The following is a 25,259-nucleotide window of genomic DNA, read 5'->3' on the forward strand; positions in this document are numbered from 1 at the left end:
TATTTATTTATATTTGTTTACCAGGAAATTCCGACTGGACGCAGGTCCTTTTTCAGCGGATGCCCAGGGAGAAAAGCTCCACATCATGTACATGATAAATACAGATACAAAGTTGCAGCAATAGTAAACAACATTACATGTTGTTGGCTTTAATATAATAACAAGATATTGATTATCAACAGTATATACAGAAAATGTTGCAAGTTAAAACAGTTTCTTGTTGTTTACAATATTAGTAACAAAGCTGTCAGATAAGATGTTAAAGTATGTAAAGACAACTAGCTATTTCTGACTGTGGTTAGTAGTAGTGGTAGTATAGTTGGGTTAAGAGTCTAGGTGGGGGTGTTAGTCTGGTTTAGAACAAGGACAAAGCCAGTGCAAATTTAAGTGGAATTTGAGTGCAGTCCTGAAAAGGCTGCTGGAAGGTAGTGTAGCTATAGAGGGTGGAAGATGTTCCAAAGTTTGGATATGGTACATGAAAATATAAAATTACACAAAACTGCATATGGCCCACCCATAAAGTCTTTGTGAGAATCGTGATTCGCAGTAAATTGTACCCATTTATTGTCAACATTTAATGAAGTTCTTACAGGCTGTTCCTAGAAGTACTACTATTAAAATGTATTTATTTTACATTTGTTGACCGGTTTAGTATGACTGAGCCAAAAGCCCTTTTTCAGCAGGGACCGGGGAGAAAAGCTCCATAGGGTTACATGAAATAATTTGAGAACAATTAAAAACAGTTTGCAATTTTCATTTATATAACAGCAGACGAAACAATATTAATGTAAAAAGCAAATATAGTAGGCAATATACTCTTAAAATAATTATGTATTGTTAAAAATAATGCAGCTTCATCTCTAATTGCAGCAAGAAACATTCTTGCTTCTAATAACGTAATTGGTTTAGAAGTGAACTGCTTATATTAACTGTACAGTGTGGTGCTTTTCTTTCTACAGCCTACGCTGAAAAAAGGGCAATATGCCCGGTCGGCGCTTCACGATAAACAAATGCAGATAAAATAATTAAAGCAGAGTTTATGATCACAGACACGACATGTAATAGTGGTAATCACACACACCTATTTTACTCTACTACATCAATAAATAAAAGCAACAACAATTGACGAGTGTATATAGCATACACTGCAAATGAGCTTAACTCCCGGCTCTCAAATCACTCGCTGAAATCGACTCTTTTGGACTGATACACTACCCCGAACAATAACACTCAGAAAACATTTTTGCAGATGATTATAGTAAAAGTGAGAAAGTAAGGCAACCCAAATTAAATCCATATCTAAATAATGTCAATTATATTAACAGAGTAATCTTTGAAACTAAAAATCCTCAGCCCTTCACTCTCTCCATAACAAGTCGCGATTAATAAAACGTCATACTACGGAAGAGGCGCTTTGAAAGGACGATGCATAGTCCTTATCTTTAATTTAACAATTTACCTATAATTGCAAAAAATGGCTTCCGGAAAATCACTTAGTATCGTACAGTATTTTGAGGGAGCTGAATCGCACAAATGTGGTTACTGCAAAAACACGGTTGGAAGTGTATCTAATGGTAGGCAAATAGTGTGCCCTCATTTGCTAATTGTGGAGTGTATCGAGACCTTTTATCTGAAGCTGCTTTCTATTTTTTAGTGTAGAAGAGTCCGTCGTAAAATGAGTCTTCTTCAGTCCCAGCCGAAGTTTCTAAACCGGGTCCGAGATTTCCAGCATCCTTTCACATTTTTAAGCGTATACCAGTAGCTGGTAGATGTACGTGTGCCCAAATGGAAACATAAACACAGGTCCCTAAACTACCATTCTACTGCTATGGCAGTGGCTAGTTACATTTGAGGTCTAATTTATTTTAGCGTTTAATCGAAAGTAAGTAAACAGGGCTGCAAATAGAATGCAAACATAGTTTTGTAAAGAGGGCAGAAATCCAGAAAAATGCAATGGCAATGCAAACTTTGGCAGCATGTTATCATTCTTTGATTTTTGAGTTATCCTATCGATTCATTTGAAACGTTGCCAACTTGCTTAGTTCTAGCGTGTTTTGTTGAGGGTGTATATGTGCACCCGATGCAGACGTTTCTGTATTTTTTTTTGTAAAATAACTTGATTGGGACAGTACGTGAGGGAAAGTGGCCGTGTTAGTTACTTATTTTTGCCCCGTTTAATTTGCAGTTCAGTATGTGGTTAATAGGAATTTCTATGAAGATATTTCAGTACTTCTACAATACCACTGGAAATCACAATCAGTGCTTCCAGCACTAGACGTGTATGAAAGTTAATCTGCGGTTTAGCTAGTAAATGTTAGGTTTGCGTCCTGCAAAGCTTTTGGTGTGGGAGACGAGAGGAGCAGTACGGTGTCTGTAGCACATCCCCATGGTCTGGTATATAGTAGGCTTCCACCAGTCACTTTTGATGAGGAGTTTACACGTTCTAACTTTGGTCGGGTTTTCTCTAGGTTCATCTCCTGTCTCCCTCCTCAAAAAAAAAAAAAAAAAAAAAACTATTTAGGTTGTTTGCGTGACATAAACTAAATTGTGCAAATACGTGTATATTGTGTTTAATCATGACCTTATGGCATGGGTCATAGCTGAAGAGGCCAATGGACCGGGCCAGTTAATCAGGTTAAGAAATGTTTAAAAGGGGGAAGGGGGTATCACTTTATACATATGCAAGTGTTCTCTATACCAGCGGCAGCATTATTCTTCTGATAAGTGCAGATGCTGCATTTATTTTGTGTAGGGAGGTGCTGCACTACACTACTAGTGAATAGATGCTGGCGACTACAGTCATCCAGTGAACTCCATGGCCATCTAATATTTGTTTCATTATATGACAATAAAAGTAATACTGTTAAAATACTACTCTGATAGTACACACAAAATGGTGTGCTCATACACCCTTACCATGTTTGAGTTCATTGGTAATCAGAAGTGAGTAGCATTCCTTTTATTGGGATGCTTGTACTGTTTGGATGAACACAGCATTCTGCTGTAGCAGAAGAAATTTTATTAGCGATGTCCTATAAATAATAATAATGTTTGTATCGGCTCACTTTTTCTTGCTTCCTCAATATGGTTTGTTTTCATTTATATAAATGAGTGATTGCCTATGTCATAAGTGATAATTCAATAAAGATTTTCTTGTTTTTAAAAAAATAAAATATCTTGTTTATGCTGCCTATGGTATCATGAGTTGAAGCTGAAAATCTTCTCTAACTAACTAAACCCCATTAGATAATCACCAGATAAGTACAGCAGATTTTTTGTGGTGTAGCTTCTGTACTCTTTCTCCAAAATACTTTAGTTTCTTCCTACTTTGCATGTCTTTTTGGGGGTGGGCTGGGGTATGTGTGTGTGTGTGTGTGTGGGGGGGGGGGGTACATGTTTATCCATTGATAGTGTTCTCAGTTTATTTGTTTTGTTAACTGGATAGTCCAGCTGGACTGAATAGTATTCTTACTTTGACTTTTTTTTAATAAATTGGGGTGCTTTTTATAAATTCAGTCAGCTTGGTATTGTTGTCGTCCAACCTTCTGAAGGGCGTGTGAATCAGTAATGTCAATAAAAAATATTGGTAAGAAGTTGGGTGTAGTAGGCTTAACTAGTTGATTGGATGAGCTAGGACTCTGTCCTGGAAAGTGTCTGCTTCAGTTGTTTGTATTATTATTATTTATTTATTTTAGTTTGTGAGAGCTACTCATCAAATGAGCATGAGCTATCTAAAGTTAAAGGTAGTTTAATTTTGGTTATATGTTCATTTTGCTGTCCATTTGAAGCTATGATGAAAATTTGTAAAAAATGTTGAGATGTAGTGATTAGTACTGCAGACCATCATCAATAAGTGCTGCTGTCACCTCTTAACTCCTGAACCAGTAGAGCATATATTTCACCAAAAACAGTAATACAGTAATTACACAATCTTTATCTTCCAAGTGTCACTCTTGTACCATTATTCTGTACCGTATCATTTTTGGTATACCAAAGCTGCTTTATCTACAGTAGGTCATAATAAAGTACCTCTATTTATGTTATGTATTTCCCTCAAGTCATGTGTATTGCTTCATTTGGTATTACACCCTACCTGCATTCCTACATTTTAAAGGATCATATCACTATTAATTCATCCCTATCCCTTTCTCACAGGCTGACCTACCAGTACTGAAAATTATTCTCCAGCATTTATCTTCCCTTACCCAGTTCATGAGCCATACTGTTTTTCTCTACCGTTTTATTACATGCTATCCCACATGTTGGTAACATTCTATCCCTCCCACTCATGCCGTCATCATTCCCTATTCTCACCTAGCAATTGTTTTTATATGAAATAGAAATAAACCATATACTGAATTAAGGTATAGTTTATTTAAAAGTGATGGGTTCCAAATTCAATGCATTCTTCGCATAAGGAATAAATTACTGCTGCACCTCAAAGTACTACTTTAACTACCTTTAAAGCTACTCTTTGACTGGTTCTGTAGAGCCCTGTTTGATTGTTTCAGCCTTTTCAAGCACTTCCCCAATGTTTAAATATGCCTGCTTAAAGGTGTTTACACCTAGGCATCTTATGGTATCCGTGATCGCTTGCTTAGTATTGTTGCTACAACCTTCATAACGTATTAAAGCAATAATCCACAACTGTGCATGGGTATATCTGGATTTACCCATGGTTGGTGTGGTTTGCTCACAAGGACAAAGTCCAAGTGATTAAACAGAGCCAATCTTGAGTAAATCTTGTTATACCCACAAACAGGAATAGATTATTGCTTTTATGCAATAACATTATACAAGAAAGAAATTACTCTCCTGTTTTAAATAATGTGATTGTGTAAGGGGACTTCTGTCAGCATTGTCTTGACTATTCTGATGCGCTGTGCATGCATACAGGACTTGCGTTCCCAAGCTTGCACATTGCATCAGTGCAGAAGTGGCAAAGGAAACAAAATCTCCATTGCTTTTTGTTTATTTTTTTTAAATGTTAAAAATGACAGGGACTGCACAAAATATGAAGAAAATTGGGTATTTTTCTCTCTTTTGCAGAACGTATCTGATTTTTCTCATATTTTGTTATGTCCTCCAGTGTATACCAGGAGAAAAGCCTAGATGTTCAATGGTACTTCAGCAGCCAGCCTTCTTTATATTGGTATATGCTCGATTTACAGCAGGCATGCTGGTTGGGCTGTCCGATCAGTGTGAACATATTTGAATAATGAGCGATTACTATAGAATTAAGCAATAACCCATGCATGGGTGTGGGTACATCAGGATTTACCCACAGCTGGCGTAGTTTGATTTAGTGTGTGAAGCCTTTCTGATTAAAAAAAAAGCTAACTGTGGGTAAAGCCAAAGCCTAATATACCCACTGCCATGAGTGCATTATTGCTATTATACTGTGACATTATTTAAGAAAGGAATTGCTTACTTTTCTTAAATAATGTGTATGTATAATGGCGCTGTAGTGTTCCTCCTCATTATTTCCCCATTCATTCACATTTTCTGATGTAGTGCACATGCATATGGGACTTTTGCTCCCATGCTTCCACAGTACATCAATGTTAAACAGAAGCAGTGGAGGAAAAAGAATCCCCATTGTTGTTTTAAACTATGAGGCAAAAATATGGACAGTTCAGAGTTACATCTGTCTGCTGAGAGTGCAGAAATACAAGGAAAATCTGGTACATTTCTGTTTCTTAAGTTTTTTGCAGCATGTACCTGATTTTTCTTTTGTTTGGTCTGCCTTCCTTAGCATATATCTGTAGAATAGTCTGGCCACTCAGTGGTACTTCAGCGGCCGGACTGTTTTCTACTGGTGTATACTCTATTTACATTGGGAACGTTGGTTGGGCTGACCAGTCTGTGGGGACGTTTTTAAATAATAGTGACCAATCATTGTATAGTATGTTATACCTCCTTTTTTTCAGTCTGCAGAGTACCTTTGGTAGATGTTCTTCCTTTCTAAATCTTATAGTATTCATATGACGAAGAGGGAACACTGCCTTCATTGTCATTCCCGTATGCATAGGTCATAATTGGACACTTTTAAGTTTTAAGCCTTTTATATCTTCCACATTCTTCCCAGAGCCCTAACATCTCTCCCCAGTACTGCATAGTCTCAATAAAGTTCCATATATGTTAGTTCACTTCAGTCATACTAAGGCATACTCCCTCATGACCAGCAATCCTATTCCTTGGCTATTCTGCAAGGCAGTCTACTTTTCTTCAGAACACCTGCTCCCATCAACACCCCCAAGTGAGAGTTCATTGGCCCCTTCATTTCCTAAGAGAAGGGCTTGTTTGCTCCTGAGGTGGTGATCTGACAGTCCATTAACTCTACTCAGTATATAAAGTTGAACCTGTTATGGAATGGTTATTTTCTTTTTTTCCTTCTCTTCCAGAAAGCATTGTAAGCTTCCCTGCTACTCCTAGATGGAGACTCAGTGGTTAATACACTGGGTAAAAGGGTTAATGAACAATCCCCAGCATTGCCTACCTTATTTTAATTATTTTTTCTTGTTTTCATAGTACTCTTAACGTGAAAGGTACTGAATTGAACTGTGTGTCTACTCTATTGTTTATCCAGCTCTGTTTGTGATCTAGAAAACATGTAATCGTATAGCTTTTAAGTAACAGACTATATGTTTACCCCTCCCATGCAGACTTTTATTTTTTCTGTAGATCTTAAAATACTTGATGTCATGACTGTTTTTATTGCTGTCCTGCACCTAGTTGCTTGTTACAGTGCAGGCTTAATGTTGACATGGTGAAACCAGATGTCCAGTCATTGATATAATTAAAATATTTATAATAAACATGATAGGAATGGTGCAAGGAAGAGGCAAACTTTTTATTGCTAGCCATAGGGCTTGCATAAAAGAACATGATGTACTCTATTATAGCAGCCATCTAGATGTGTGACTTGCCATACTTGACATAAAAGCAAGAGTATTGAAAAACAGAAATGTTTTAATGTGGTTCCAAATTCCATTACAGAGGACACAGTAGAAAATCCCTCAGTGGAAATCAGTGTTGTAATGACACTCGCACAGTATTCATGTCTACTTCTTGAGCATTTGTTTTCCTGGTGTTTCAGCCCAATGTGTCAGCAACACATGTCCTGCACATTCAGTTATTTAGAGCATTGCAAACCAATTGTCTGGCTAAGATTTGAATTCTTTGACTATACTGAGTCACCTTGTGAGCAACACACAGTAAGGTGCTTGAGAGAGAAGTACCTTTTGCATTCCTAATGCTGAATCAGTGAATCTGACATTTTAACACCAAATCATATTATTTTTTTATAGCATTGTTTCATGGCTATGTGTGCATGTGTCTCGGTTATGTGAATAGCATTAGTGTTATTTGAAAAAAAAAACATGCTTATATAAAAACTAAAGGGGGTTGCAAGTTGGCATAATGGTTAAGGTGTTTACCTCATAAACACAAGGTACAGGGTGTGATTCAAAAGTTTGAGAACAATTGGCTAGGCTTAAAATGGCCCACAAGGGTAACTAGCTTAGTACTTGCTTATAAAAGTCTAAATGCTGTGACAAGTGGGCAATCATGCTTGCTGCTTTCTTTACTCTCATTAATATCTGTATTATTTTTGGTTATTGACGCTTTGGTGCAGAGCATTTCAGTTATTCTTGCTTCCTGGACAAAAATGTGCTGCTTTCATTGAGGTTTGGATCTCTGTTTCACTTACCTTCTGCAAAGGTGACTCTACAGAGAGCCAGAATATTGAGGTAACATAATAATCCTGGTGGCATCACCCATGATTGGCAAAAGAACTGCTGGACTTAATCTGTTTACTATATTCTATTGGATAACCTATATTTAAGTCATTCTTAAATATTTCCATTTGTGCTTTGATTTTTCCCACTTCTTTGCTTTAAACAAATTTTCATAAAATGTCCAAAATATCTCTAGTACTGCTACAGGATGTCTGGTTATTTTTCTTTGTGTAGAGTCTCTTAGTAAGACAACAGAAAGTAGAAAAGGTTGTTGCGAAAGTCGCTGAGCCAAACATTTTTGTGCTCTGGAGTTATGAAAAAGGAGATACTTAATAGCAATCTTTCTAAATTGATGCATACTATCCAGGTACTCTATTTACTCTTTAGCAGTCCACAATTGTACATTTTTGTCTGTGACATTCCTCTTTATTCTGCAATATTTTAACCTTTGTCAGTCCCTGCAAATAATTATTGATTCTTCTTAGCCAGATCTGTTTTCTTCTATTTCTACCCTGTTTTAAACTTCACTTTCATTTTATGCCATTCACTAGCTGTAACTTCTGGAGTACTTGCTATATTCCCTAATAACTCCTGAACAATTTCCACTACTCACTCTGTAAATTACTGTCTCTAACAGGTAGGTGGGGAAGCACCACTGTCTCCTTTTAACTTCATTACCCTGCATTTTTATTGTAACAATTGTTGGTGCATGCTCAGAAATAGTTATTGAATGTGCATCAAAGTTCTCAGTTAAATGCGCATAGTTATGTGAAATATGATTTGTGTCTAGTCTAGCCCAGTTATTGTATCTTGGCAAATATGTAAATTCTTTCAGAGTTCCTACTAGTGAATCCATGTCTTTCATACATTTTTTCAGAAATCTACCCTCTTTTGTTATATTTCGATTCTTGGCCCCCTGATACAGCTTCATATTCCGGTCCCCATCTATAAAGAGTATTTCTTGCTGAAAGCTAATTATCTCTCCCAAACTTTTAAAGCTCAATAATAACAGTTTTAGGTGGAATATAAATATGTTCCAGTGAAATCCTTATCTCTTCTCAGTAGCCCCTTACTACCAAAAAATCTGCTATTATCTTTTATTCCTATTATATCATTACTGGAGCTCCTCTAACAATTAATATAAATATTCTTCTTTTCCTTTGTCCCTGATTTTCTGCTGACTGTCCATCCTGAAATCCTTGCTATATCAAATTCACATGCTCATTTCTTTCCAAATGTGTCTCCAGTAGCATTGTTGCTTGCACTGTGCATTTCCTAATATGATTAAATATTCTTTCCTTTATGTCTATAACCGTGCGACAATTCACATTCTAAGATAATGTGGAAAGCATCTCCATTATGGTAGGAAGTCATTATTCCCACCTAGTATTTATGGCAGCTTTTTTAAATGTGTATTTCCAGCTTTTGTGATACATGCACCTACTAATGTTTGGCAGGTTAATCCTTTATACATTTTTCTTATCAGCATTGGAATGTATGTTTCGAAAATTTTATGAAAATCTGTATAAAGCAAAGAAACATGAAGATCAAGAAAAGGTACAGATGGAAATGTTTGTGGAAGAATTAAATATGCGAAGGTTAGAAGTAGATGAAACTCAATTACTAATAGGATAGGAGAAAGTGAGATAAAAATGGTGATGTATAACCAATCAGCATGAAAGTCCCCAGGAATAGATGGTATTCTTGTGGAAATTTGGAAGCTAGGAAAAAAATACTGATAAAGATCTGGAAGGTTTTGTTTAACAGTATTTTAAGAGGAGGAGAAGCACCAATGTCCTAGAAGAAAGCAGTGGTGGCTGTGATATCTAAAGAGGGTAAAGACCCATCAGATCCAGCTTCATACAGGCCCATTTCAATCCTAAACTGTGATTATTAAGTGTGTATGTCTATAATGGCTAAAAGAATGACAGAGATGATGCCAAAATGGATTGACCTGGATCAGTGTGGTTTTGTGGAGGGGAGACAAACATTTAACATCATTAACAGAACATTGATAATCCAGAGGGAAGCTGAATGTAAGAAAATACCACTGTTGTTGGTGGGTCTTGATGCAAAAAAAAATTTGACAGAGTAAGTTGGGAGTTTTTGAGCAGGGCAATGGAAGCATTTGCATTCCCTGATGAAATTGTGAAGTTGATTGGGAGGATATATAAGGGATCAGATGTGAAGATTAAAGTCGGTGGGTTCCTCTCTGATTTCTGTTTAACCAAAGGAACCAGGCAGGGGTGTCTTTTTTCCTCTTTGCTGTTTGCACTATGTTTAGAACCATTGGCAAAGAAAAATGAGACTCTGAAATTAAAGGACATACTTGGTGTGGTAAATGGTTTTATTTACAGATTATATTATTTTATACCTGATAAAAGCAGAAAAGGACATTATAGTGTTGTGGAACATTTTGAGGCAGTTTCATATTTTTTCAGGATACAAAATTAATGAAGCTAAAACAAAGGCAATAACTGTAAATTATGTACCCACACATGAATTGGTTCAGCAATAACCATATTTATGGGGATATGATAAAATGAAGTACTTAGGAGTATGGTTTAAAATGAATTCTGGTGTGGCAGCTAACGGCATGTGGGAAGAGACTAAACAAAAGATAATACAAAAAATGAGAAAGTGGAAGCTCTATTTTATGGATATTGATAGCAAGATTCAAGCAGTTAAAATGTTTTTAGTTCTTAATTTTATACACAGGTCAGTCATATTTTTATCAACCAGGGGAGAAGTTGTGGATATCAATTAATAAAGAGCTGAAGGATTTTATCTGGGAGAGGAAGATGGCAGGAGTCAAGTGGGATAAGCTGATTCTTCCAATTGGACAAGGCTGTTTTGGATTGTGTGTTTTGAAGGGGTATTTCAGAGCTACTCAGTTAAGGCTGCTATACGTATCACGAGCAGAAACCTAGAATTCAAAGTGTACAGGGATGATGATGAAACGGGGGGGCTCAAGAAACCAGGACATACTGGGATTTTGGATGCCGATCTTTAAGGTCACTAACAATAACCATGCAGAATATTATATTCATAAAGTAGGAGAAAGTATTTTATGAACTAAGCCAACAAGGGAATGGAGTAAGGAGATTCTGTCAGTAGGGATGCAGAGAATAGGCAAGAGGGGGCTGGAATTTTATTGGACAAAGCTGGTAAAAAAAAACAGGGTATTGGGAGCAAATAATAAGAGATGGGAGGATGACTGTTCAAAGGTTGATATCCGAGTATAGGCAAAGAGAAAGAAATATGGAGATCTTAAGTGAAAGACCTGCACTGGTAGAGCTTTTAGTACAATCTAGAACAGAAAAAAAAAGAATAATTAGTAGAGCATACAAAATATTGCATGATAACTACAAGAATCAATCAGAGGAGCATATAAAGTATTGGGAAGGGAGACTGGATAAGTAATTCACAACAATGGGCGCTTATGTGGATATCTACCAAATATGCAACAAGGTCTAGAAGATTTAGGATCTTTGCTTGGAAGTGTTTACGTAGGTATTTTTATACCCCAAGTAGAACCTTTTGTTATGTAGACAGGAAATGTTGGCGATCTGATGGGGAAGAAAGAGGTAACTGGGAACATATTTTATGATGCGTTGGCAGACTTTAAAAGATTCCCTGCAGACTGCTATGTCAGAGATACGGATGAGCAATTTGGTGTAACTAAGGAACTGATTTTTTAAGCTATGATACAGAATTAGAATTGCCTAGACATACTAAGGCCTTGCAGAGTCTAATTATGGTAGCTGTCAAAAAGCATTTACTAGAAAATGGAAATCAAAGTCTAGACCAACTTTACTAGAAACAGTAAATATAGCAACAGAGATAAAACAGCTGGAATTGAAATCTTTAGAAAAAGGTAGGAGCAAACTACACAGCAAAAATGGGAATTGTGGGAACAATACATGCAGAGTAGGAACAAGGTTTAAAAGAAGGCAGGATTTAAATGAGATATGTTATGTTTGACTGACAATGATTAGATTATAAGTGATGTATAATGTTTGCAACTATAGTTATGTCAGTATGGTTTTGATGAATGTGTGCAACTAAAATTTTGTCAGCATGGTTTGTTTTCATTTATGTAACTGTATGATTGCCTATGTTATAATTTAATAAAGATGTTTCTTGTTTAAAAAAATTGGAATCTGTCACATTTTACAAGGAGTTTTGGTTTAATAAAACCCCTCAAACAAAACACACCCAGAACACCCCCAGAACCTGATAAGTTAATATATATACATTTAACTATGTGCAGTTTCAAATAATGATGTTTAACCTTCCTAATAGACACATTTGTCCCAAATGGGCAGCTGCTAACAGAGGCCTTAATTAACCTCAAATTGAGATTATCCATGCTAGGGTGCTTGTGATTGTTTGTGCTTCTAATTACACTAATTGGTGCCTCTTCTTTTTTTTTTCTTTATTCCCCTCCCAGATGCGCAAACAACTAGTATGCTTTCAGAAACTTTAACTTTTCACTTTGAAGAAGGCAGTAATCTGGCTTTTTTCCCTATTATTAGTTTGTCTCTATGGAAATGTAAGAGAAAAAAAATGCAGTCCTCTACTGCATCCTGAAAGACCAGCTGAAACATTTAATGTTAAAGGAAAGCTTTTTTTTATTATATTTGGTTAGTTCTCATATTTACTTGTTTCCACTTAAAGTTTGTTATGAGGTTAAGCCAAGGGCCTTTCTTTTGCATAGGTGAATGCCTAGAATAAGAGAAAACATATTGCCTCTACATATATTATGATCTGTGTACTTTTACACCCTACTCCCATCTCAACAACCCAAGATTACTGCCTATTAATGTGAACTTGCCTTTGTCTAGCATTTCTTCTCTTTTTGCATTCTAATGTCTACATTTCTTAATACCAAAAAGAAGAAAGAGAATAAGGGAAAAAAGGCATCTACTTACTTCAGTAATTTTATGACATATCGCATACAAGAACAACTAAAAAGGCCTTACTATAAACATGCAATTTACATTATGAAAAGTTTCATAGAAATACTGTCAACCGAAATTTGTTTTACTTAGTCACTTTCTTCCCTTCCCCTACCCCCAGTGTCATTCCAAACATTAAGTAAGCAAACGCTTTTCAGTTCCCCACACGTATAACAAATTTAACAAAAGGTTCACTGTTTTAAATTTTTCTTACGCAGCTGTATTTCACAAATGCAATTTAATGCTTTGCAGTCTTACATGTTTTCACTAATTTCCATGTTGCTGGTCTTCTTCCTCTTCATCTGCCTCTTACAACTCCCAGGTTTCTGGTACTATTACATGGTGCTCTTGCTTCTTCTGGTCAACTCATGTGCTTTTCTCTATCTCCCAAGTATGTTTGTTAGCAACAGTGGAAAAGGTTTCACTGGTAGTCCTCCATGTGCTCTATCATCAGAAGAATGAGAAACAGAGTCCTATTCTGCTTGATGGCTCACTTTTTGTGGGACAGACTTTTTGTATTTCCTCCTTAGCCTGTGTTGCATCAAAAAAATCTCTGTTCTTCCAAAAAAATCAGAAGACAGCTGGATACGGTCGCTTGAACCACACACCCGCTTCTCAAAATTCCCTGATTACTGAAATAAATGTTTCTCTTTTGCCTGTTCGGTGAATAATCATTTTCCACAAACACTCTATTGTTTGCCATTTTGCCACAGTTTTGTCAGTATCCACTCTTTTTGCTGATAGGTTTGCAGCTTTACTAATTCAGGTCTTGGCTGCTTTGTCATGGCCAGATTTGGAGCATACACACAGTGTGCCATTTCAATTAACACTTCCTGTAGTGGAATACCAATCCAGTTGCTTATTTGTGCCTTCTTAAAATTGATTACCGTCTGTTCCTTCTAGTTTTTCCAGTACAGCAGAAGATCTCAGACTTTTGTTACATGCTCCATTTTCTAATTCTACCATTTTTTGAAAGATCTGTTCTTGAGCAGCATCATTCTTTCAGGATTTCGTAGTTGTTTCTTCATTGGTATCCAGGCAGTGTAATTTACTAGCCACGACAGATTTCCTTTGTGTTTCAATTTCTTTATTTTCACACTGGCAGAGCTGAAGTTAAGCAGCTGATCAAAGTGTAGCCATTTTCGATGAAGTATAGAAGTTTGAGTGATGTACTTATTGAGCTACAAGTAGAGTTGCCTTCTTTTATTGTTGAATTGGTTGAGCTGGAAGGTGAGGTTTAGTGAAGGAAATGTGTATGAACCAAGTATTTGAGAAAGTAATTTCAGACGTTGCTGGTCTGGTACCTTAGAGGATTGTGTAAAACTTGTCTGTGCTTGTTAAGGAGTCTGTTCCATGTCTGGGACTTTAGCCGGTTGTCTGTGTAATATTGTGACTAGTTTTTTTTTTGCCCTACTGTATTAAGGAACAAATAATTTTATAATTGTGAAAAGGATGTGTTTGTGGGGGCATAAAGAATACATTTTGATAATGACTATTCTGTGCAGTCTGCTGAGTAGCAATTTTTAAGATCATGAGAGAGTATAATAAAATTGCAGTTTTGTTTGGACTATGCAGTGATTTTGTAATGCATTTTTGTTAGAGGTGTGGTTTGGTTTTCCCATGCAGTGGTGGCCATAAGTGGGGTAGTGAAGTGTGTTCCATCTCTTGTGAGTTCTGAGGTTGTTTAGTGAGGTAGAACAACTGAAATCAAAATTTCAAACTGATGTACTGGGAGATGAGGACACTTACCTACAGTTTTGGACATGTCTTTCAACTTGGGACATTTAATAGTTTATATGAAGTTTTTGAAGGAGGATGTGAATATTTTGCACTGCTTCAGTCTTAAAAGTGTTGCTCAAACTTTTGGTTCTACGTTTTTGATTGTTATAATTATTCTGTTATTTTGCTAATTATTGTCTGCACATTTTTGAATTGCACTACTGAATTTTAATATTTACTCATTTGAGTTTGTATTCTGAATTCTTTGATTTTTAAGTGTTGCGTTTTAAAATAAGTAGTATGTTATGAAAAATGGCTTTTAGTTGAGTGAAATTTGTATTGGAATCTGATAGCTCAGTGTTATACATATATTGCACTGAGTTAATGTATAGCTGTGGGAGACTTTCTCCTTGTTGATAGCTTAATGTGGATTGTGATTATGTGCCAATATATCACTCAAAACCATGAGTTTTCCACCAATAATTAATTTGTAAAACATTTTGGACATGCTCCTGCTTACTTGGGTAAAGACCCTACCCAAGTATGTGGAAGTATGTCATGAATGTTTGAGTTAATTGTTTGTAGTTGACACAGAAGGTTAAGGCTGTAAGCTTAAGTACAAGGTTTGATCCCTCAGCCCTCATTTGCTTGCTGTGTGACCATTAGCAAGTCACTTGACCAGACATTGCACCCAGGTCACACCCGAAAAGGGTTTGTTGTTCAGTGGACCAAACTGGATGGTACATGTTTCTGCATGCTAGGGAATAATTTGCTCTGTTGGGGGATGGATTGTACTCCTTTCGGGGAAGAAGGACCCTTACACAAGTTTGTGGAAGCATGTATTGAATGTTTTATGAGTTAATTGGCAGTTGACAATTCGTGGTTTTGAGTGAAGACTAGATGGGTGGTGACTGATCTCTGTGACTGGGATGCTGCATTATATAATGTGCAGTGTGTGTGTGTTTGCGTGTGTATATACATATACACATATGTATGCATTTTTGTGTTTAACTGTGGTGTTAGAGCCATTTGTTTATAGTGGGTAGTAAGCCACTTTTCTAGGCTAAGCATGGTGTGTAGCTTTGGATGGAGTAATCCTTTGACCATTGTATGGTTGATATGGCCAGTGTAGCTGTTTGATGTTCACTTGTGCTTATTCCCAAAGAAGACTGGTAATTTGGGGTCTTAAAATTCCAGTTGTGATTGGTGGCTTGCTGTCAGGGCTGGACAATGGTATATTAATGTAATTAGAACAAACATGAGCGCAGAAAGGTGCTAGTAATGTGAATGTGCCCATTTCTTTCCTGGCTGCACAGCTTGTGATAGGGTTGACAAATTAATAGAGATTTTCATAACTTGTTTGCTAGTAGTAGTTTGTTTCATTTCTTTTTGTGGATTTTATTAGCTATTTTTCAGTAATAGTCTAGTATTTCTAGAGTAATTGTCAGGCGGGCAGATTCAACGCCTTAAAGACTGTAATGTATAATAAGTGTTTGTGTAATGCTTATAATTTACAGTGATAAAAGTGATGGGTGGGGTTGGTCGGAAGGTATGGGGTTTGTGTTTCATTATAATTTGGTTATGGATCAGGCATTTCCTATTTGCTGGACATGGGAAGTAGGATGAGTGTCAAAGGACTGCACTGGTGTTTGCTGCTACCTTTTATAATATTTGTGATATTTCCTAAATGAAATCAAAAGCTTAAAGTACTGCACCAGTGTTTCCTGCTTAAATAGCATGAAGTGTGATTTAGCCACCCCCTCAAACTGCATCGTTCAACCTCAGCCTCCGTACAGGTTTTGTATCAAGTGAATGGAGAGCAGTACAGTCACTGCACTTCATAAGAGAGGATCTTCGACAGACCCAGGAAATTACAGACCCATAAGTCTGACCAGCCTAATATGCAAAACCAAGGAAAGACTTGTAGAAGTAATCAATAAGGACATAGGGAACCTCCAAACACTTAGTGGACTTTTTTCAGAAAGGTGACCAAAGCAATGGATGAAGGTAATGGCACATGTGGCATAACTTGACCTGATCAAGTCTTTTGACACAATTCACCTGCTCAGACATAGCAGAAAAGCTAAATAAACTGGAAATAACCCCCTTGTCACACTTTTGATTACCAGCTGGCTCACAGGAAGCAAGAAATCCATAATTGGAGATGTTGCCTCTAGAGACCAGTTACCAGTGGAGCCCGCTAAGTTCTGTGCTAGGACCACTCTTGTTTGGGATCTACTTCTCTGATGTAAAGGTCAATACCAAAGGGCTCTGGCTGACTAAGTTTGCAGATGACTGATCCCAGATGATTTAGCCATCCTTCAGCGAGTTTGTCCCAAATAAATAACTGGTGCTAAAATCGTAGACTGAAACTGAATGCCGAAGTATGCATTATCATACCCTCTGGGAAGTCATCTATCCCGGGGAACTACCATATTGCCAGTTTGCCCCTAAGAATTGATCCAGTTGTGTAGGGTTTGGAAACCTGTGTGGACAATGTCACATGGAGAGTATGCTCAGTGGTGTGGCATTCCTAGAGTGAACCTCTCGGCAGCGTACCAGCAGGGAGACCTGTTCAATTAAAGGACATTTTTCAAAGTAGGAAGTTCAAATTAAAAAATAAAAAAAAAAAAGATTGTAAAATGGAGGTTGAAATAGCAAGAAGTCTCTCAATTCTGAATTATGTAGCAAAGGTAGAAGTCTGATTTTTATCACAAAAGTGTAACAGAGAGAATGGAGAAGTTGGGAAACTAGACAAGTAGGGAAATTAATCTAGCATTATACAGTACACATATTACTATATATGTGCTTAAAGACAAAATGGAAAGAGCAAGATGAAGTAATTTTCGATGCTAAACTTGGAAACAGAATGAAGGAAAGCTTAACTAACATAATCATAGTTAGGCTACAAAAATGAAATAACCAAGATGCAAAAATATTTAGGAAAGAAACATAAAAGATTTAGAAGTTAGAGGCAGATGTCACGTGATTCCAACATGGAATAAAAATGTGCTTTCATTATAGAAAACATACAAGTGTAAAGAAGACAGACTTTGGGGGGGGGTAGGATAGATGAAGCTGAATGAAGGCATGAATATGAGAAATATGGAGATTATCCAGCTTGTTATAAATCCTCCCACCTCATTGTTAAACTTCAGAGAACAGTTTTGTTCATGAAACCTGCTGTGGATATCCTAACAATTTTATTTTTTTATTTTACAGTTTGTTTACCGGGATAGTCCATTGGGCCAAGAAGAGCCCGTTTTCAATGGAGTCCTGAGGAGAAAAGTTCCACGAACAACACTATAATATGAAGACAATGCATTTACATTTATGTAATACTATTGATGAACGATGGTATTACACAACATGACAAAATGAGTTAGAAAATAATGAAAAGTGTGTTTTATTGATTTCTTTATATATTATTGAACTGGGATAAGGACCACTAGAAGCAACTGTCCCTTTTCACCAATGACCCAGGAGCATTGCCTGATAAAGTTTTTTGCCGTAACGTACAGTAGGCAAATAGAGGTGGAAAGAATCAACCCTGTACTTTTGATTACAGGATGCAGCTCCTTAAGAGCTCCAAACATTAATCGTCTGTGCTAACTGTGTAGACACCTGCTTGTATTAGAGAGGAGCACTGGGGAATCTGTAAGTTTTAAAACCACTGTACATACACAAGGCATGCCCTACTAAAAGGACTTTACAAATTAAAATTATTTTGTGGGAACAGAGAAATGAGAGAAACATTAGTAAACTGTTAATGCATGCTGCTCTAATAAAATTATTTTGGAGACTAAGGCTAAATGGTCTCATTGTTTAGGAAGCATAAATCAAAATTAAAAATCCAGATAGAATGAATGAACAATTGGCCGCAAAACATGCACAGGATGTTCAGGAGCTCAAGAGGCAGTGATATCTGCTGTTCTTAGGACAGGTGTAGGGGAATGGGATACAATATCAGGAATAAGAAAGAAGGCCGATGAGGCTTGCATGAATATAATAAGTGCAAGGTAGTAAGAATGTGACACTGTGGCATGAAGGACAGATTTGGTGCCTCACAGTGTTCAGTGAAGATCTGTGGCGTTTGCTGGGTTGACAGTAGTATTGATTATGAGGAGAGTATGGATTTTGGTTTTATCTATATATGCTACCACTGCAGTATGGACCCTGAACGACCATGGCTAATTAAACTGTGTTCTGACTACCTAGGTCCATTTATATATCATATATATTTCTCATTTCTTTCTGAAGATGGGAGCTTTCTTGACTGCCCCTGTATTCCAGAAGCTATCTTTCCACTTGAGCACTCCAAAGAATGACCTCCCAATCTCAGTGCTCACTTCTATCAGCATAGTTTGTTTATTTAATTATTTATATTTGTTAACTGGAGCAGAGCAGGGATGCCATTGGACCATTTTTGTACTTAGGCCAGGAGTACAAACCCATAAGCGAAAACAGAGAGATCAGTTTGACAGTATTTATGGTGTTGTGTATAAATTAGCAAGAAGGCATGATGTGTGTTAATGTAGGGATGCACATTTGGTAAAACATTTATTTATGGTTAACAGTAGCTGTAAAAATGAGGCCAATGAATGAGTTAGGATGTATAGAACAAAAGGTGGTGCAAATTCATTAAAAATGTGTATTGAAGTACCTCAATTAAGGAGTGAGTCCTTTTCTGCTTTGAATAAATATTATTTTAGTATCGTAGTTTTGTAGATTAAGTGGGGAGAGCTAGCATGAGGATTGTTGAGAAAGCACTTGCAAATAGCAGCATTCTTGAGTTGTGTTTTTAAACTGTTCTAAAGGTGTTTTAGGAATTACTGTCCGTTATTGAGAAAGTAGTTTATGCTCAAATGCATTTTTGTGTAGCTTCCCATGACTTCAGGGATCATTCTCCCCTTTTTTTAAACATCTTTATTAAATTATCACTTGTGACATAGACAAACTTATGTTTATATAAAGTAATCAGACTATATTAAGTTTAAATTTACAAACATTATATAATATATAACAATATATGGGATTTATATTCTAAGCAACATTACATAAATTGTTCACTTCCTGCCTACTGTTAAAACTCATTCCCCCTCTAAAACATTTTTCTGTGTATAGTGTTCCCACAATTTCCATTTTTTTCTATGTAATGTACTCCTACTCTTTTTTAAAGACATCACTCCCTGTTCTTTTATCTCTTAAAGAATTCACCACTTCAAGTATAGTTGGTTTAGATTTTGATTTCCATTTTTAGTAATTTGTTTTGTCAGCCTCCAGAATTAAACTTAACAAAGCTTCACAGTGTCTTGGCAGTTTAGATCTTGTATACCAGCTCAAAAAATAATTTCCTTAGTCACACCCATTTGCACACTTGTATTCTGACAGAGTGCACTGTAAGGAATTTTTAAAGTCTGTCCGTTCATTACACTTATAAAAACATGTTCCCTGTTACCTCTATCTTCCCCACCACACCTACAACATTTGCCACCTACCTGAGGAAAATTTCTTTGGTGTCTGCATGGGTAAAAAAGTATCCATGCAAACACTTCAAGGCAAAAATCCTAAATCTTCTACACTTTGTTGCATATTTGGGAGCCATGCATATGTCCTTCCATTGTTTCTTTATGAATTGCATACCTAATCTCTCTTCCCAATCTTTTGTGACCTCTTCTGATTGACTCTTATAGTTATTGTGGAATATTTTACATGCCCTACTAATTATCCCTTTTTAATAGAAGCTTCTGTTCTAGATTCAGTTAACTTAGTCAGTGCAGGCCTTTCGTTTAGGATTCCACTACCCTTTTCTCTTTGTCTGTATTCTGATATCACTCTCTGATATGGAAGGCAATCACTAGCCTGCAGTCCAAATGTCTTCTTGGCCTCTCCCCATTCTGTTGCCATTCCTTCTCTAGCTAGTTGTTCCCAGTACCTTGGTTCCTTTGCCAGCTTCCTCCAGTAAATTACAGCCCATCTTGGCTGTTCTCTTGTCTATTTCATCCCAACACAGTAGGGGTCCCCAGGGTTCAATACTTGGCCCCTACTCTTTACAATCTTTATAAATGTTGTCCATACAGCAAAAAATGCAACCCTGGTTCAATACGCTGACAACTCCACATTAATCTATTGTGATACTAACCTCCCTATGCATTTTCTAAACATCTTTATTGAATTATCATTTATGACAGTCAATCATACATTTATATCAATGAAAACAATATTGACCTATTCTGTTACAGACATTAATTATACATCCCATATAATCTTCTGTACAGCCATTGTCAATTGATCAGTACATTGGTCTCTCAATTCCTACCTTCTCTTAGACCTCATTCCTCCTAAAAAACATCATTCTGCATGTATTGCTTCCACACTTCACATTTGTTTCTATGTAATTTGCTTCTACCTATTTCTAAAGATCCCATTTTTCCATTATGTCTGTTACTATATTCACTATTTCTACTAAGGTTGGTTTACACTTTGATTTCCATTTTCCAGTAATTTCTTTTTTGGCAGTAACCAGAATTTAACTCAGCAAGGCCTTACTATATCTAGGCAGTTCATGTCCTGTATCTCAGCTCAACAAATTATTTCCTTAGTTATACCAATTTGCTCACCCAGTGTTTTGACAGAGTAATCTGTAGGGAATTTTTAAAGTCTGCCAATTCATTACACCCCTGAAAATATGTTCCAAATTGCCTTTTTCTCCTCCATCAAACCTCAAACATTTGCAGTCCACCCGTGGAATAAAATCTCTGGAGTCTGATTGGGGTATAAAAATACCTACTCAAACACTTACAAGCAAAATCCTAAATCTTCTAGACTTTGTTGTGTATTTGGAAGCCATACAGATAACTTCCCCTAAATTCTTTGTGACTTGCTTATCCAGCCTCTCTCCTTGATCCATTTTAACTTCCTCTGAATGATTCTTATAGTTGTCATGCAGTATTTTATATGCAGTAATTATCCCTCTTTTAATAGCACCTTCTGTTTGTGTTTCAGCTAAAAACTCTGCCAGTGCTGGTCTTTCACTTAGGATTCCCCTGTTCTTTTGTCTTTGCCTAAACTCTGGTATCAGTCCTTGATGGGGAAGGCAGTCCCTAGCCTGGAGACCAAATGTATTCTTGACATCTTCCCTTTCTATTACCTTTCCCTTTAATTCTTTGCTCCCAATACCTTGATTCCTTTGCCATTTTTCTCCAGTAAATTCCGGACCCCTCTTGCCTATTCTCTGTACCCCTAGTTGTAGTCATCCCTATTGGCAGAATCTCCTTTCTCTATTCACGTGTTGGCTTATTTCTTAGAATACTTTCTGCTTCTTTTTGAATATAATATTGTGTATAGTTTATTGTCATTTATGAGTATCTACTTCCAAAATGCCAGTCTCTCCTTATATTTTGAGATTCCCTCTGTTTCATCATCATCCCTTTTCATGTTGAATTATAGCTTTCTGCTTGTGCTATGTATAGGAGCCTTATCTGTATAGCTCTGAAATATCCCTTCAAATCAGGTAATCCCAAACCACATTGTTCTGTTGGAAGTATCAATGTATCCAATTTGACTCTCTTGCTCTCTTCCCCTTTTGGTTAAAATCAGTCGACTCTTTATTAATTGCTATCCACAACATCTCCTCTGGTTGATAAAAAAAAAAATGCCTGACCTCTGTCTAAAACTAAAAAGACTAAAAATATTTTCACTGCTTGTATCTTGCTATCCATATCCATAAGAGACAATCCAGTTTCTCAGTTTTTTAAGAAGTACTCCTAAGTACTTAATTTTATCATGTCCTGATAAATAAGTATGGATATAGAGTTTGGAGCTATTGCCTCGTTTTATCTTCATTCATTTTGTATCCCGAAAAGACTTGAAACTGTCTCAGAATGTTCCACAACACTGAAATGTCCTTTTCTGGTTTTATGAGGTACAAAAGTAATATTGTCTTCGAATAAAGCCAATTTATTTTTGACTGTCATACCAATTTTATCATTGAATTTCTGTGTCCTTTATTTTCTCTGCCAAGGTTCTAAATATAATGCAAATAAATGGGAAAGAGGACACCCCTGCTTGGTTCCTTTGCTGAAACAGAAATTATGAGAGGAAGCCACCCCCTTTAATTTTCTCCTCCGATAACTCATATATCCTCCAACTCAACCTTATAATTTTATCAGGGAATGCAAATGCTTTCACTGCCTTGCTCATAATAAACCCAGCTTACTCTGTTGAATGCTTTCTCTGCATCAAGACTCATCAAAAACAGTAGTATTTTCATAGATTCTGCTTCCCTCTGGTTCATCACTGTTCTTTTAATGTTAAATGTTTATCTTCCCTTCACAAAACCACATTGATCCATATCTGTCACTTTTGGCATCACCTTTGCCATTCTTTTATCTATTATAGACGTAAGCACTTTATAATCCTGGTTTGGAATCAAAATGGGTCTTTATGAAATAATGATGATATAGCCACTATTGCTTTCTTCTAGAATGTTGTTGCTTTTCCGCCTCTTAAAATACTGTTAAACCAAACCCTCCAGATCTTTATCACTTTCTTCCCACCTAGCTTCCAAACTTCCACAGGACTGCCATTTTTTAATGGAGACTTTTTTGTAGATTGGTTATACATCACCTTTTTTAACCTCATTTCCTAATATCATAACCATTTAGTAAATGAGTCTCGTCTACCTCTAACTTTGGCATATTTAATGCTTCCATAAACATTTCCATTTGTACTTCTCTCTTGATTTCCACATTTTTTTTTGCTTTATACAGTTTTTCAAAAAATTTCTGAAATATTTCTAATACATGTACAGGATCTGTGGTTATTTTCCTTGTTACAGGCTCATTAAGCATGGCAACAACCCTTTCTACTTTCTGTTGCCTGAGCCATTGTGCTAAAAGCTGTTGTGCTCTAGAGTTATCAGAAACAGTTGCTCAACAGCAGTCTTTCTAAACCCATACATATTATCGAGGTTATCCCTTATTATTTCTTTAGCATTCTGTGGTTGCTCTTCTTCTTGTGTGTGAGTTCCCATATTTTGCAGTACTTTAGCCTTTGTCAGTCCCTCTAAATAATTCTTGCTATTTCTAAACCGTATCGCTCTTTCTTTTATTTCCACCATTTTTAAAGTCCATTTCAGTTTTATCCCACTTCCTAGATATATTTTCAGAAGAAATTTCTATCTTCCCTAGTAACTCCTGAGTAATTTCCACTAACCATTTCTTAAAGTCTTGTCTATTTAACAGATGGGGAAGCAGCAGTATCTCATTTTTATGTTGTTACCCTGCATTTTATTTTACTTCTTATTGGTGTGTGATCTGAAATAGTTATTGGATGCGTATCAAAATATTCAAATAAATGCACTTTGTAATATAATTTCTATCCAACCTAGCCCAGTTTTTGTACCTTGGGGAATATTATGTAAATGTTCTCTGAACTCCTGCTACTGAATTTACATCTTCCATGCTAAATATTTTCATAAATTTCTTCAAATATCTACCCTCTTTTGTTATAGTTTCCCTTCTAGGTCCCTTCAGGTATATCCTTGCTGTTGCAAATCAAATTCCGTTCCCCACCTCTATGTAATATTCCTAGCTGAAAGCTGATTATTTCTTAAAGAATTTTCTTAAGCTCTGCTGTAGCAGTTTTAGGTGGGGTTTAAATACATGCCAGTATAATTCTCTATCCTTGCAGGCAGCCCTTTAGTAAAATCTACCATTATTATAATTTTTTTCTCTTGTATCACTATTGGAGCTCCTCTCATGATTAATATATGTACTTCCCTTTTCCTTTGTCCCAGGTATTCCACTGAATAATCACCTTGAAGTCCATTTTTTATCAAATTCTCATGTTCTTTTCTTTCCAAATGTCTCTTGTAGCCTAGCCATTTGCACACTTCAATTTTTAACATAGTTCATTAATTCTCCTTTTGTATGCATCTTGAGTCCACTCAAATTAAAAGGTAATATGGAAAGTGTTATCATTGTGGTAAGAAGTTATTCTCAGCTGTTATGTACAAGAGCTTTTATAATGCTGGTTTCAGCTTTTGTTACATGCATACACTAATTTTTGGCAGGCTGATCTTTTATATAGTTGTTTTGTCATATCCATTTGAACCTATGTCACATCTTACAAAACTTTTTGTTTTAATGAAAACCCTCAAAAAAATAACACCCCCACAACCCATTAAATTAATATAGACGCACAAAACCTTATACATCTTCAAATGATGGTTTAACCCTCCTAATAGGAACAGTTGTCCCAGATTGACTGCCACTTCAAAAGCTTGAATTGACCTACAATGAAGGTTATGCATGCTAAGATGCATGTACAGCCTGTGCTTCTGTTTATAGAAAGTACTGTGTTATCTTTATTCCTCTTTCAGATATAGAAAACAACTTGAATGCTTTCAGAAAACATTATCTTCTAGCTATTGAAAGAAATAGGTATTCTGTTTTTATTGACCACGTATAAGATTGTCTCCCTAGAAACATGAGAACAAGATACAAAGTTGCCTTCCACTGCAAACTTCTTATGTTGCACTATGACCATTTATTTGCTAGAGGAAAATTTTTCGTTCTATTCAGTGTTTTTTCTTTACTTGCTTGCTCTTAAAACTTGTTAGTGGGTCATGTCAAGCAGGGCTAGTTGTTAGCATTTTGGGGGCTCCCAGCAAATGTCAAGTTTGGGGCCCCTGGGCACTTCACGTCTATCACTTTGTCACTGTCACCTCTTCTAAGCAACTTTTTAGTTCATGCTGCAAAGTTTTAAATGTAGTACCCATACACTGACTTGAAGCTATGGGGCTCTTACATTACAACAGGCCTGTACCATACTGCGT

At 36.4% G+C, this 25,259-nt stretch overlaps 1 protein-coding gene across 5 annotated transcripts in view; it reads left to right on the forward strand.

Moving 5' to 3' along the window:
* Positions 1–1,398: 1,398 nt before the first annotated feature.
* ATE1 (arginyltransferase 1) overlaps positions 1,399–25,259 on the forward strand; it is a 2,674,296-nt gene continuing 2,650,435 nt past the window's right edge. For 4 of the 5 annotated variants that reach the window (XM_044056055.1, XM_044056058.1, XM_044056057.1 and 1 more), the window contains exon 1: positions 1,399–1,574. In XM_044056055.1, coding sequence (XP_043911990.1) covers positions 1,475–1,574 — 100 coding nt within the window. In that variant the 5' untranslated portion in view covers positions 1,399–1,474. Of the gene's footprint in view, positions 1,575–1,662; positions 1,883–25,259 lie in introns of those variants that run through there. The other variant, XM_044056056.1, reaches the window with a different exon arrangement.

This window comes from Protopterus annectens, chromosome 14.part0, assembly GCF_019279795.1.
Source record: "Protopterus annectens isolate FY-2018-M chromosome 14.part0, PAN1.0, whole genome shotgun sequence".
Classification (NCBI taxonomy): Eukaryota; Metazoa; Chordata; order Ceratodontiformes; family Protopteridae; genus Protopterus; species Protopterus annectens.